At 30.1% G+C, this 15,471-nt stretch overlaps 2 protein-coding genes across 11 annotated transcripts in view; one reads left to right on the forward strand and one right to left on the reverse strand.

The window, feature by feature from the left end:
- Positions 1-2,917, reverse strand: part of fwe (Calcium channel fwe) — a 16,808-nt gene extending 13,891 nt beyond the window's left edge. For all 3 annotated transcript variants that reach the window (XM_014423672.3, XM_014423675.3, XM_014423673.3), the window contains exons 1-4: positions 2,763-2,917; positions 2,568-2,688; positions 2,404-2,485; positions 2,187-2,312 (exon numbers count right to left, since the gene is read on the reverse strand). In XM_014423672.3, the coding sequence (XP_014279158.1) occupies positions 2,187-2,312; positions 2,404-2,485; positions 2,568-2,688; positions 2,763-2,765 (332 nt within the window). In that variant the 5' untranslated portion in view covers positions 2,766-2,917. The remainder of the gene's footprint in view (positions 1-2,186; positions 2,313-2,403; positions 2,486-2,567; positions 2,689-2,762) is intronic.
- Positions 2,918-3,249: 332 nt separating this feature from the next.
- The window catches only part of Atg17 (autophagy-related 17), a 41,893-nt gene continuing 29,671 nt past the window's right edge, over positions 3,250-15,471 (forward strand). For 6 of the 8 annotated variants that reach the window (XM_024359097.2, XM_014423678.3, XM_014423679.3 and 3 more), the window contains exons 1-3: positions 3,251-3,510; positions 3,974-4,158; positions 13,091-13,299. In XM_024359097.2, coding sequence (XP_024214865.1) covers positions 4,088-4,158; positions 13,091-13,299 — 280 coding nt within the window. In that variant the 5' untranslated portion in view covers positions 3,251-3,510; positions 3,974-4,087. Of the gene's footprint in view, positions 3,511-3,643; positions 3,900-3,973; positions 4,159-13,090; positions 13,300-15,471 lie in introns of those variants that run through there. The other 2 variants (XM_014423676.3, XM_014423677.2) reach the window with 2 other exon arrangements.

Raw genomic sequence — 15,471 nt, forward strand, 5'->3', positions numbered from 1 at the left:
ATAATTTCTTTAAAATAATATTCATATAATATATAATAAATACATATTTATGTAACTTTTTTTAAGTTATAAAATTACTAATTAATTAGTAATTTATATTGTTGAATAATACAAAATTTATGAATACATATTATTTAAATTTTTTTTTTAAATATTTGACAATTTATTAGCACATATTTATGTACATATTCCAGATATTTTAGCACATAAAAATCCTATCCCTACTTATAAGCAATGTTCTACTGTGCTAATAACTTATGCAATTGTTATAAATGTTTGAAATGGATCACAGCTATCGACCAAAAGATCCTTTTCAATTGTTTGGACCTAAATTTGTTAATATACAAATCACTTTATTAAGTCAAGTTATAACCAAAAATGGGCCACCCGTAGCTCAGTGATTAAGACACAGTCTTACCAATTTGATGTCTATTGACGGTGCCGGTTGAATCCGGCCTAGGGTGTCAAAAAGTCAACAGACTTTTTTCATTGAGTGGCAGTCCCACAAAATGAAAAACTTTGACCCCCAACCATGATTAGGCAGTATAAGACTCCAATGGAAGTATTGACCAAAAAAATAAATAAATAAAATAACCAACAATGGTCGATTATCATCTCATTGTGTATCAGTGAGTGTACACCCACCTGCCATATTGGAGTGCCAGTTGTGACCTAGTACCTTTATTTTCTAACTAATTGCAAATGGCATACATTTAAAAAACTCATTTAATAATTGTATGTGGGTAATTCTCCAACTTTGGGGCTATTTAGCAATCAAACTTTTTTTTTAAATTAAAGTTGATTGTTATAATTTTTTTTTATTGCTAACAGCGAATGCTCCTTGGTAATATTCTTAAGCAGGTACATACTTAATATAATAATTATTGTGATATAAATTTTTAAAAAGTTTTATTTCATGGAGTAACATACGACTAAAGAGTGATAAAGTAAGATAAAGCACCTAACTGCTGTATTAATTCTAATAGAAAATATTTATTCGAAAGTGATCAGTCTTAACTATTTCACAATCTTCATCTTGAACTATTTCAAAAAAGTACTTGTACATTTCTCACCATTTCAATATTATCACATCTATTATGATTATAAATTCAATACAGAGTATAGTATCCAATGTCATAAATACACAAAGGTCATGTGTTTAATCAGGAACCAATAGAAGCTTTTAGTTTTCTTTAATTTGATATAAGTGAACTAACTTAATTAGGGGAAAACACTCTCATGACATAAGGAAAAAAAAATCAAACTGACAAGTTAAGAATCAGTATGTCAACATCAATTTCACTTCATTTTAGGTAAGAGATGAAAATAAATACCATTCTTCTCTTTTTTACGAAAATTTTGGTCATAAAAAGAAAATTAGCAATGTCTTTTTGATTGATTTCACAAACATCAGTGTTCTGAACTACCAATTGGGAATCCCACTTATTCGACTTAAGGGGGTCCTCATAGTGAATATTGAAAGAAAAAGAAATATGTATCTCTCCGCTGCCTTTCTGGTTACTCTCAAGCTTCTTGAAAATTTCCAATGAGGGTAGGGAATGAACCATGTGACAAAGGTTAAATGTTTTATAGTGATTTATGTATTTGATCATAAAAAAATTGAAAATTCAAATTAGGTTTTAAACGAATGTCTGAGAAAGTGGTAAAAAGATAGCATCTATTTTTTTTTAGTTTACTACAAAAGAAACTGATATTTGTATAGTCTCAATCTCAGCCTCAGCCTCAGCTTTGTGGTAGTACTAGGGAGTGACGAAACAAGCATTATATATTATATTACAAGATAACAATTAATGATTAGAAGTTTTAAGTATAAATAAGGAAATGTTGGCCCCAAGGAGGATAATAACATAAAAATCAAATCATTCACATTTAGATGGTCAATCATTCTTTCTAAAATTTCTATGACTAAAATAGAACTAACAATCGATAATGATACATATTTAAAAAAGTAAGCTGGTACAAGATTATTAATTGGTCATAACAAATGTATGAGAGAATCGCAGGTGACTTAAAACTTGAAAAGTCACCCCTTGGCATCTCACTTTAATTTAGTCATGATAAGATATACAAGACAAAGCTTATTGTACTTGTGAGTTATTATCATGACGTATGTATAAATATGAAGCATATGAATTTATCAGTCTGAATGGTATTTAACCACTTACGAGACATAGAAGACTGCACGATGCCAAAAAGGCCTTTTATCAGCCCAATCGCTAAATGTGTGGACAAAATCTATGAAGAAACAACAGCAAGGCGCTTCGATAACAATGACTACAAATCCTGCTATCCTTGAAACAAGAATAAAATGTTTTAAAAGACATCAAAGTATATAAACATAGGATTAAGGTTAAAACTAGGGATTGGTTTCTCGGTACTTACATTTGCCACATACCACTTAACAAGCATTCAACTCCTCCAAGAAGAATTGAAAAACAATTCCAAAGACCCAAAAATATAGCAACTGAAACAGAGGATACATAAATAAAGGGCCGCAAGGAAGCATATTGTAATTCAGTTAAAATTTAATAATAAAGCAATCTAACTTCCACCACCGCAAGTTCCCAGTGCTCTGGCACCATATTTAAGCCATAAAGGTACTTCATCTTTTGGCACTACATCTTCACCGGGTCTTTTCCAAATTGTACCGACTTTTTCCATGAAAGACTGTAACAAACATAACAGATACAGTTCATTTATTCACGATCATATATGATAATGAAAGTTTAATGATTTCCTACCATTTTGGGATAAGTGATATTGACTGAATATGACCACTAGGTGCTAAAACAAAGATAAATAAAATGTTGATTTTGAAAGGACAAGTACTCTCAACACTTAACCTGTATTGCAATCAGATGTTACTGTTAATCGTTATGACCAGCCAACATAAAACTTCATGAAATTAAAATTGTTAAAAGAAGAGTTATAATATATATATATATCTAAAAAATCAAATCGATATTTACTCCGTTGGTTTAGTACTTTTTAATTTTAAAATTCAAATCATCTTTTAAAATGTCGATAAGTTTGTATCCTATCAACTTAAAAGTCAATTATTGTTTATTAGACGGTAAAAATATTTTAAATTAATGTAAAATCAAGTTTTAGTAATTAAAGCTGACAAAAAATCAGGATTTAAACATTAAACAAAATGAAAATTTGAAACAGGCGGGGTTATGCATCTGATGGATGAGCGAGCTGACAGCTGCTGCCAATGTTTTGCCATTATTTTGGCTAAGATATACAGAACAATGTCTGACAAGGTGCTGAAGTATTGCTGCCTGTTGGCTCTAATTTAATAAAGTTTACCAATAAATTGAACCAGTTACCTTGTTATGATTGATTTAGAAATTTTATCTAATGATCATTAAAAGGCTTGTTGAATTGTTTATCTGACCAGCTGTAGTTGACAGACACTTAGGCGACTGGGCCCATCTTTACAACGTCAGAATGAGAATTAATTCTATACTTCTAAATTTAGATTGGGTAAGCTAATTGATTATCCCCTTTACGATTATTTAAGTCCTTTGTCATTTAATTTGGCATTAGAAAGACGATCCATTTCGTAGGCAAGCATAGGAAGAAATTGTGGAGAAGAGCGTCTTTGTTCTATTGTTTTGGGTTGTCAGCTGTCATGTACGTGTTTCAACTTGCACATCAGACTAATGACCTTGCGCGAATTAAAGAATTATGTTAATTGATAATAGATACAAACCATTATTTCTTTATATTAAAAGTTTTCTTTTCTCCTTTCAATAAATCAATATCAACCATTAAAGTGTTTAGTTGGCTTCCATTGAATGGAAACAAGTTACCTTGTTGTTATTAATGATTAACTTTTTGTATATTTTCATATTACTATGATGTATCTTAAGGTATTTTTATAAATAATTTTTACCTCATATCTTATTATTTTGTAAAAATATTTATATAATTTTTATATTTTTAGCAAAAATAGCTTATATTAAGCTGTTATTATCTAGAAGAATATGCTCAATTGACAAAAAAGTGAGCTATATTAGCTCAGTATTTAGAACACTTCTAGTGAATAAAAGGCTAGTGAATGATGCTGTATATATTTCACGTGGACACGGGAAATATGCTTTCCGTGGACATGAATTTGGCACTGGAGGAGTAAGTACTCTAAATATTAAACTTGATTATTTTATTTTGTTTTTCTAATTTAATGACGTATAAACTCGACTGATATTCAAATATTGGTTCTAGATTCAATTTGTTCTATCTCAAATCTCATTATTAATGTTACTACTTATATTTGTGTTCTTTAGGATGTGCTTTTAATAATGTTTTATGCATTGCTTAAATAAATTCAGTTACAATTTTTGTTTTGGTAAAAATATTGATTAGAGGTCTAGATTAGGATCTTGCTTATGTTTTTTTTTTTTACTTCAAGAGGTCTAAGGGCGATCAGCAGTTATATGTTCTGTTTTATATCTTTATATGATTCTGTTATATGTTATATTTGATGATTTAATGTTTCTAATTTGTTAAATAAATGTAATAATAAAGAAGTTTTTTTGTAGCTATTCTCTTGTTTAATAAAAATAATGTAATGTTCATCAGTGCACATTCATATTTGCATACTTCTGTAAACATGGATTTCTATAAAATGATGTTATTTTTTAAAGCATTTATGTCTCCATTTTGCATCTTTATTTACCTCTCTTACAAGTTCTATTTGTTTTGAGGAATTATTTGTAAATTAATCTTCGAATAATATCAAATTAATTCTGATTTAATTGGAATGGTGGTGCAATTGTTCATAAAACAATTCTGTAAATAATTTTTGTTACTTACTATTAAGAAAATAATAAATTATAAAACTGGTTTATTATCAGTTTATCATTTGGTTTAAGGTAAGTTATCTATTTACATCTTGGATTTGGATTTTTTTTAATACCAAGAAATGTTTTAAATTTTTTTATTGAAATTGATTGATATTCAAATTTATTGTTATGTATTTTTGAAACATTTGTTGATTAAATTCTGGTTTCATTCTTTTTTTTCAATTTTTATTTAGTTATTTAAATGGTTATACAATAAAATTTAGTTATGTTGGTGATGACTTTTGTTCCATAGCTTCAAATTTAGGCCAAACCTTGACAGAAATTTGAATCATGAAAAAGATTTTCTATTAACACTAATTTTGTATTGCATGAAATTGCATGTTAAGGTGATACAGCAGGAATTGGCCCATTTTGAGGTTTTCCTGTGCAAAATTGCATTTTTGAGGGGGGGGGGTAATTTCAGTACCATTTAGAAAACCATATGGGTCTGTTAATGATATGTATATTATTAGAATGAAAAATAAGTATGTATGTGGTCTATTAATAGCTTTATGTTTCCATGAAAATTGGGTCAAAAGTGGTTAAAGATTAAATATCAGAATTGCCATAAACCTCGTTTGGGGGAGGGGTATTTTATTCCGACCAATAGGATACTTATGTCTTCATAGAAAATAGCTTTAGTTTACTATGTACCTACTAAGGAAAAATAATTTTTAAGGCTTGAATAGTCATAAAATACTTGTAGTTCCTAGCCATAGGATTTAAAAGGTCTGTAGGGAGCTGGCAACACTGAGTGTTGTGAAATCTATCTAGAAGAACTCTATGACACAATTGTAATTATGATTTTTACATGTGCAATGTTGTATTGTTGTTGATCAAATATAAAGTGTTTTGAAGAGTTGTTAAAGGTAGTAACTTTTATTAACTACCAACCAACATTTCAGTCGTTGAAAGATTGGAGACATATTTTTCTAATTCTTACCAGAGCTTTCTTAAGTCTTGCCTTGCTGTTGAGGAAATAGTAACAAAATAAACCTAATCTTGTAGTTTTAATATGATAGTTACTTTCCTATATTAGCTGAATATTTGTGTGCAACTTACTCTAAACTAAGCTGATTCTTATATTTGACTTCAAACTTCTCAAAAGTCATCAAATCCCTTTAGATTCAACCTTTTAAAACCACTCCATCTATACATTACGACAAAAAAATCAAGCACTTAAAACGTTATGAAAATTCAACACCTTTTACATTAGGAATATATTCCAAAACTAAAACTGGGCTGTCTAACTCACTCACTGCAAAACATGTTAAAAACACTTAAACAAATTTTTCTTAAGAATGTTTGTTGTCTCTCAAAATATTTCCAACTAAGTCCACTTGAGAATGTCTTGAGTCACCTTGCATAGTATGTATTTTTTTCTGTACCAAATGTGATGTGTTTTCACGGGATGTTTATCCCTAATTTCCTTAAATATTCATCAATTTTATTCAACATGGATGTAATTAGGAAATTTTAATTAAAATGTCCAAGACTGATACTGATTGGGAATATGATATGATATTAGACATATCATTTGAGTGATGCCAGAACTGATTATATAGTCAGTGTAATTAGAATTAATTATGTGATAATTTTGGTTTGCCTGCCAAATGTGAGCATAGAAAATATTTAAATTTTTAATGTTTGTAGGTCAATTATTCCTTCTTTTTTTTCTCCTTATAAGTCAAAGAACTGTAAAAACTGAAGATTAATAATTAAAATTTTTGTAATTTATGACATAAATTACATAATATTTTTTTGGTACTTGTAAATTTGGATATTAAATTACATAATATTTTTTTAGTACTCGTAAATTTGGATATTATTTTAAGTTGAATAAATCTGAAAGATTGTGTGTTAACTGTTTTGAGAGCCTCAAGAAAAGGATGTCAGGTAAACAATATGCTGGGGTTAATTTTTGTGGGTTGGAAATGTTAATTAATAAAAAAAATAAATAAAATTAAGGAAAAATGAAGTAGACAAAAATAAATTAAAGAAAAGAGAAATAGCACCAAGAAGTAAATGAAGCAACTTTTTAAAGATGTATTAATCAATAATTAAGATAAAACTTATAACAATAATTGATTCTTTGCATACAAAAAAAAATAAATAAATAAAAAATAAATAATTTGCACTGTGCTATTAGAATAAAAATAAGAAAGGCTGAAATATAGATATATCAGATATATATGTGCTATTAGCTCAGATTTATGAATATGTATATAAATAAATGTCTCTATTTCTAACCTCCATCCCAGCTGAGAACTAGGTGATATGTTCTGATGAATAGGTATCTTGAAAAAAAAAAATAGGACAAAAGTATGGATCAGAAGTGGGGTCTGGTCAGATACATACTATAAACTGAAAGGACGCCTTTGAAAAGGGATGTGATATGTTTATAACGCTGCAACACACCTCAACTGCGAACAACTTCTTGGGAGTTACAAAAACAGCCGCACTATAAACATTGCTCCTTTGTTTGTATAAGCTTTTACAGTAACTGACTTAAATCACTTTTCGTTAACATCATCACTTAAACAGGACTCACATATATACAATTATTATATTAATATTACAAAACATATTAGAGAAAAAAAAGAGTTATACATTTTTAATGTTGCTTCAAGTTTTATATGACTTCACACATCTTGATTTTGGTTTTAATTGGCTTTGTGATTATTACATTTTATTATTGGGCAACTCTGCCTATGTAGTTCAGCTGTATAGCCATTATGTTTCACATTTCAAATTAATATTACACTGTTTCGAAGTTTTGAAAAATTATTGTTTCTTTAAAAAAAAAATGAAATTAAAAATCTTAAAAAAATTTCCCCTCCCAAAGAACATGTTCTTGTTTCACATTAATATTAAGCTGTTTCAATGTTTCAAAAGATTATTGTTTTTTTTTTAAAATTATTTTCACCTCCCTAAGAAAGAACGTGTTTTCACTCTCATTTTAACAGTTTTTTAAACCATAATTAATGATATTCCTGCATGACCACTACGTGAAAAGTGAAGGTATTATGCCACTAAGTAGATTTGAATTTTTGCAGTTCGAAATTATGATTTATTATTATTGAGATTTCAGAAAGTGGAATCTGCACATCTTCAGGTAATGACCCATATACATGATACTTCTCATAAAATGTATGAGTTATACGTAAATTAAATTTTCTTATCTTAATAACTTTTTTTTTGGAAATTTATTCAATTTATAAAATCTTTTAGAAAAATACTTAAAGCAAGTTTCATCAAAATGGGTGGTGCCATTTTGGCATTACAGTCTATAAAAGAAACCAATCTAGTAAATGTGTATTTTCAGTCAAAACCTAACAATATGCACGGGTAGAAAAGTTCAGTGGGCCCAGCCTACTTCAACCTAGGGGAAAGAGGACTGGCTTCTGAATGTCCAGCAGGCAGAGGAGGGGCTGAGAAGGGGAACAAGAGATGAGAGAGAACAAATGGAAAATTGAATTTCCACAACTGTTAAAAATTTTTAATTGTTATATTTTCAGCTATTCGATATTAGGTACTATCGAACTGCTGCAAACGCTCGTATTGCCCACCAGGCAGGGTAAGGTGGATTAAATAAATAAATGTTAGCCAAAGTCTTATAAAATAAAAATAAATAATAAAAATAGTCAGTTGGAAGAGACTGTGGACCAAAAATGGTGAGGTCAAAGAAAATTTGAAAGACACTTGCCTACCTCAACTTTATTCACATTTTCTATCTTTAAAATCAATTTGGAGGAGCTGTAGAAGTGCATAAAATCTCAAAAGGATCCTCAATAGAATGAAATTTTGTCTGGAATTAATTCCCACTTTGATGGTATTGTAATCAGACATTGCAGAAAAAGAAACTTTCAAATTGTGTTCTAAGGATCATGAAATGGACACAGGAAGCCCTCAAGACTTCTCCAGTTACCTTCGATACAGGTGCAGTAGTCTGTTATTTTTTGGTAAAATATGACAATAAATGTTGATTGTTACTTGGATTCTCACTCCATCCTAAGCCCTTCATTGTCCCATCTGACTTTGTAGTAGTTAGTGCCAATTTCTCATATCAGTTTTCTGATTTACTTTTTTATTAATTTTTTGATGAGCTTATTTGGTTCAAACAAAATTAGATAAACTTTCTATGTTATCATTGTTATAAATTAAACTATGAAGTTGATTTTTGGATGTTTTATGCAGAATTTTACACATTTGGGGTTTTTACTGCTAGGTTTGACACAATTTGTTTTTATTACTGCTCAATAATGATGATGACCCATTTGAAAAATTGTTATTGAGTTTTCAATAAAAATATTGTTTATATGTTTGATTGATAATCGCTGGAGTCTCCAATATAGTTATAATTATAACTTAATTTAAGTGAAGAAGCCAAAATTTACAATGCATACTGGGACATTATGCATACATTCATACACAGAAATGGAAAAATATTTTTGAATAAAATGTGTTGTGAACTGGAGAAGATTACCAACTGACAAGGAATTTTATAATAAAAGGTTACTTTAAAAAAGGATGACATACTGTTTCAATTAACTGAATTAAACTATGTATTGGTTGAATGTAATTGACTATAGATTCAATTTAAGAAGATATTGGTCAGTGGGTGTCAACAGTGAAGTATAAACACTGATGATCAAAATTTTTTGCTAAAGTTGCAGTCATTCATAAGAGCAACTGGGTAGAAGATTAGACTGCAAGAGTGTTCAGTCACTCTGATGAAGACCTACAACTTAAACTTGGCAGCAAAGTTGACACAGAATGAAAAATAAACTTTTTTAAATTGTTGAGGTGAAAAAAAAAAACTTCCAAAATAGAATATAACCTATTCTATATTTTGATTGTACAACATTTCGGGACAATTATCCCATACTCATGCAACTTTGCAATTCACATATTTGTCAGTTTCCATATTGAAATCATGGCATTAATACACTCATAGTTTAAAATTATTTAACAATTACATCAAAAATTTTAAAAATTAACATAATCAAACTGCCTAAAAAGAAAATCCAGAAAAATAAACGTTATTTATTAGTTTTGTGTTCACTGATTGCACTGTTATAAATTATATATTGAATATGCTGAATATATTTTATAAACAACTTCCAAGGAACCAGGCATATTTGGTCATTCTATCAAAAAGTCGTTATAACCAATCACTATGAAAAGGCTCTTATAATCATGGGTCTGAAAATATTTGACACTGTGACCGATATGTTATATCCAAAATCATTATGAATGATATCCAGTGTAGTTGATTTCAGTAATTAATCTAAACAGGAGAAGGATGGTTGTCAAAATTAAAACAAGTAATAATATAAAACTGTTAATTGAAATTCCTATATTACATAGCATTCTTAGGCCTTCAAATGCAGATATAATAAAGATTGAAATATGTAGAACGAAAGTAAATAAAAAAAGTACTTATGTTATAGGAGAAATCAAGAACCTACATCCAATTGATTAGAAGTAAATATTGAAAATAAAATTATGCAGATAGTTTTATGTACTAAATAGATAAAAATAAGAAATTGAACTAAGCATGTGAAGATAAGAAATCCAATGAAGTAAAAGAATAATGCAAAGGGAATCCTTAAATTTTTATTTATATGCTCCTATTTATTTTTTTTATCTTTACATTTTTACCTTACTTTGTTTAGTTTTACTATGTATCATTGTCTGTGTAATTTTACTTCCGATATTCAGTTGACATTAGTCAGATTTAGCTCTTGGTTTTTGACCCATAACAGTTGCCTTTGTAGGTATGGAGGAGATCTATAGTTAAAACTGAAACATCAGGACTTATTCAATAGTTTTTGTTTTAATTTTGACTTTCACCCTAGCTATATTTTCCTAAATATACTAAAATTTCTGATAGTTTAAGTCTTGACTGCAGTTTCTGATATAAAAACTTGTTAAATGATAAGACTGCTGAGTGACTGTAATTCTGTGTAAGACTTGACATTGGATAAAAAAACAAAAAAAGAATTGAAATTATAATCTGCAGTCATTTAAAAATAATTACCTCAGTTAGACATAATATGCCTCCGAAGAAATTTACTTGTCTTGGACTAGTTACCTCTTTCAAATATATGCAGGGGTAATAGGATTTATAATTATTATTATTTTTTTAAAGGGATGAGCTGACACTACCCACTTAAAGCCATACTTACAGGCTTTTGTAAATGACAGCACAAGTTAGTTCAGTCAATGTACTGATGTTGGCATCATGTATCAATTATTTAGATTTTCAATATTTACACAGATTTACATTAGTGATAGATAGCTTGGACTTATGTTATAATATAAGAATAATTGTGAACCATTTGATTGTAAAAATGAAATAATAATATGATAAAGTTGTTGCAGTAGATTATTTGGCTATTGCCCATAAGCTGGCAATTGCATTCATTTTTAAGATTCTACAACAGTTTGGGCACTGCATACTTTCTCACCTATAACATTAGGGAAATAGAAACATTTCTGTTACTGTAAACAGCAAGGATCTCCAGTTAGACCCTGACCACACCACTTGAGTGGGCAGAAGGGAATAGTTGCCAATTCCAGAAAACAATATCTATAAGATATGATAACTTATACCTTGGATTAACAGTTCTATGTTCTTTCGTTATTCATGAATACAGTGCTAAGACTCTCCTAATATTGTCTGTAAATATCATAATCCATTCATGAGATGTGCAATCTATGTACTATATTTGTATTCGATTGAAAATCAGTTATATCTATAAAACTTTGTACTAATATAATCTAAGTAATGTAAGCACAAAAAATTAAGCTCATCACTTTTTTGGGGGTCCAAATACCACTCTCTCAAGCTTACTTACACAAAAAAGCTTAGCTGCCGACCTTTAATGGAGTGGTGAGTATTTCTGAAAGAAAGGAATGGGACTAATCCTGCAATGGCTAAACCAATTTGAATTAAAAATTTGAGTATACTACAACTTACATTGTTGACTGAGTTAGTAAAACAAAAAACTACAAAGAGATGCTAAAAGTTATAAATAATGTTTTCTAACCGATTCAACATTCAAAATTTATTGGCTAACATAACAGAAACATGGTAAAAAAAAAAGATTGAACAAAATTGAAATCTTTTTTTTTTTTATAAAAAATAAAATAAAATTATCTCAATATCAAAATCTTCTCACGAGTAGCTAAAAATTTGTAGGAATTTTTTCTGCATCTCTTCAAGATGTTTGAACAGTATCTTTGCCAATACTGTTCCAATTTAAACAGTTTTTTTAAGATAATTCCATTGTCTTTCAAATGCTTTTAAAAAGGCTCTGAAATGGGTAGATCTGTTGAAAACTGATTCCATTATATTACTCTCCTTATGTAGGTGATAAGGAAAGTAAAAATATTAGCAAAAAGCCTTATCTCCGCTTATACTAATTTGATTTTGAAGATTTTTTTAAAAAGGGAATTTGATTACTTTCAAAATAAAAACATTCATACCCTCTAAGGCTATTGCATCTAGTATATATGAATTTAACCTATCATTGAAACCAATTCATTATGATTTTGTTTTCTTTATAGCATTAAAACTTTTGAAATATTAGCTTAAAACGAGAAGAGGAGACTTTAAAATAGTTTAATCGAGCAATATTAAAAAAGTGCCTGAAATTGGAAAATGTGTGAAACTCTCCATTCCCGCCCTCCATGGAAGCCTTACTTAACTGACTTTTCAAACAAATAATTATAGCAAGTAGGTTGGTAAATGTACGACATGTCACAATCTCACAAGAGGAGATCATAACACAAAAAAAAAAGCAATCCTTCCCCGCTGGAACCGCCCTGCTAAGACCCCTGTGGAGCGATTTTTTAAATAATAGCTTAAAACGGGAAGAGGAGACTTTAAAATAGTTAAATCGAGCAATATTTAAAAAGCACCCGAAATTGAAAAACGGTATGAAATACCATTTCTTATTCAAATATGAAAGCTTTTTCATTGTATAACTGAATATCAAGTAGTAAGTTTTGTTCATTGATATGATGAATCTGTATTTTATGTGATACTTTGACAAACATTTGAAAAATTAGATTAGTTCAAGCATGACTTAAATATTCATTACTCATTTATCATATTTATGTATCTAGGTGTCTTTTCTATGACACTAATAATGACATTCACATAATTGATCATAATGCATCAAATATCTTTTCTTTTTTAATTTCTCTAGTTGCATTGTGCTGAAAGAAGCCATCAAGAAGCTCACTGGGATTCCAGTTGATAAGCAGGTTCTACTTGCAAGCGGCGGTGAAAGTTTAGAGCCTAATGTTAGAGTTTGTTCGTATTCTGCTGGAACTGACACCAATCCAATTTATCTGTTCAGCAAGGCATCTATTGATGCAACTTCTCCACCAGTTGCTAGCATTGATCCTATTCCAAGTATGTACTTCTTTCTTTCAACCTTAAAGTTATTAATTTTAGTTATCTAGTCGTTTAAATGAGTTATTTGTGCAGGAATATAAAACTCTTAACCATATATGCAGAATTATAAAAATGCAAAGCTGTCTTAATAGAATTATGTGTTATCCTGAATTATTAAATTTCCATTAATTAACTAACTAATGTTATTAACTAAACTTAAATTTGCATTATTTTCTTTAGAATCGAGAATTCCCTCTTATATTTAAAATTTTTAATGTTAAAGGGTTCATCAATTCGCACTGTTTGGGATGCATAATACGATTCACATCAGAAAGCATAAACCTCAACCCTGCAAATGGGTCCCACCAGCAAATGATGTGATATGCTGTTTCATTTTCAGCCTTACAGGGTTGTTTGTAAATGAGGAAGTGAAGTTACTGTCTCATGACTGCAGTGGTGCCAGTTCTAAACCGGCCTAGAGGGATCGACTTTTATTTCTGTGGCAGTCTTACAAAACAAAAACTTGACCCTCCACCATGGTTAGAATAGGATGGTTACTTCAAGATAACCTAGTCACCTTTTTCTTCTTAGTTAAGACACAGGCATTAACCTTGAGTGGATTGATGTTCCGGCTATTGTCATTATACTGATCCCCCAGGGTGTTTTTTGATGTTTAGAGTAAATCTGAAAGTATGTTGAGGTACTTTCCTGCAATCATGACCATTATATCATCTACGTATCCTTGTTTATGGAAACTTGCAGCATTCAGCGTTGACAACAAAAAGTCAACGATCAAGCACCACAGTAGTGGAGATAGTGCACCGCCCCATAGACAGCAGCTTCTGGGCCTAATCCACAGTAAAGAGCACCCTAATTCCGATTTAAGGATCCTTTGTTCCAGCATGGAAATAATCCATAGTATAGGATCTTTGTTTCTATTCCTTAGCTTGTCATTAATTATGTTGTAAGGAGTTTTGTTAAATACATCTTCGATATCAGCGAAGATGCCTACTGTAATTTCTTTCTGGTCGATTGATTTTTAGTCCTAGAGACCAAGTTTTGTAAAGCAAACTCGTAGGACTTCCCTGCTTGGTAAGTATATTGTTTGGAATGGATAGCATTCATTAGCTACCGATTACTGCTCTCTAATATGCCTGTTTACAATCTTTTCCAATACTTTCATCAGAAAAGATGTATGACATATTGGCTGAAATGATTAGGGGTCTTCATAAGATCCTTTCCCTGGTTATACAGCACACCTTGAATGTCCTCCATCTATTAGGAAAATATCCAAGTGTGACGCTACCTCTAAAGAGTTCAAGTATTTAAGTTTTTATCACTGGTAGACCTTTCTACAACAGAGCAGGAAAGATGCTGTTATTGCCAGGATATTTGAATGGTGGCGAGTTGATTGCCTATTCTAATTTGCCGATAATGATAATTGTATTGGTTTTATCCTACTTATCTTTGCTACAGCTGTAACTGTTTAGTGTGGAAAGAGTTACATCTTTCTCTAGCGACTCAAAACTTGGGAAGTGGAATCTCAATAAGATATCAAAGGTGTAACTTTCGTTGTTAGTCAACATACCACCTTCTTTTAGTATTCACAACAGTCCAGGTTTAATTCAATTAATTGGTTTAATTCAAAGGAATTTTATTAATTCAGCATGTAGCTGGAATATTGTCTACCTCCAGACAAAACTTCCTCCATGCTTGTCTTTTGGTTTTGTAGGCAGATTTGTAATACTCTGTAAGAGTTTTCTTATAGGCATCCCATCTGCTGGATCTTTTTACAACATTGAATCACCTCCTTGTGAGGATTCTTTGCCTATTAAGATCATCATTCTTTCATGAGACATTCCTGTTGGATGCATTGTGACTGACAAAATTGCTGTAATGATATGAATTCATAACAGCATCTATCAATGAATCATGAAAACATTCTAAGTGGCTAGATCTGTAAGTATTATGATAACTTATGGACAGCATCTGGTTAATTCTATAAGAAATGAATAGCAGGATTTCCATACACTGCATCGCATCTCATTCCAACAGATAGATCATATCTGATGTATTTATGATCTGAGATTGACTCTTCACTGGATACGCACCAGTTAACTATATTTTGGCTAACACTATATGTTGCCAAAGTAATGTTAATAATTTCTGACCTCACCCTATTACAGTAGG

This window comes from Halyomorpha halys, unplaced genomic scaffold (assembly GCF_000696795.3).
Source record: "Halyomorpha halys isolate HHAL.00 unplaced genomic scaffold, Hhal_1.1 Scaffold434.1, whole genome shotgun sequence".
Lineage (NCBI taxonomy): Eukaryota > Metazoa > Arthropoda > Insecta > Hemiptera > Pentatomidae > Halyomorpha > Halyomorpha halys.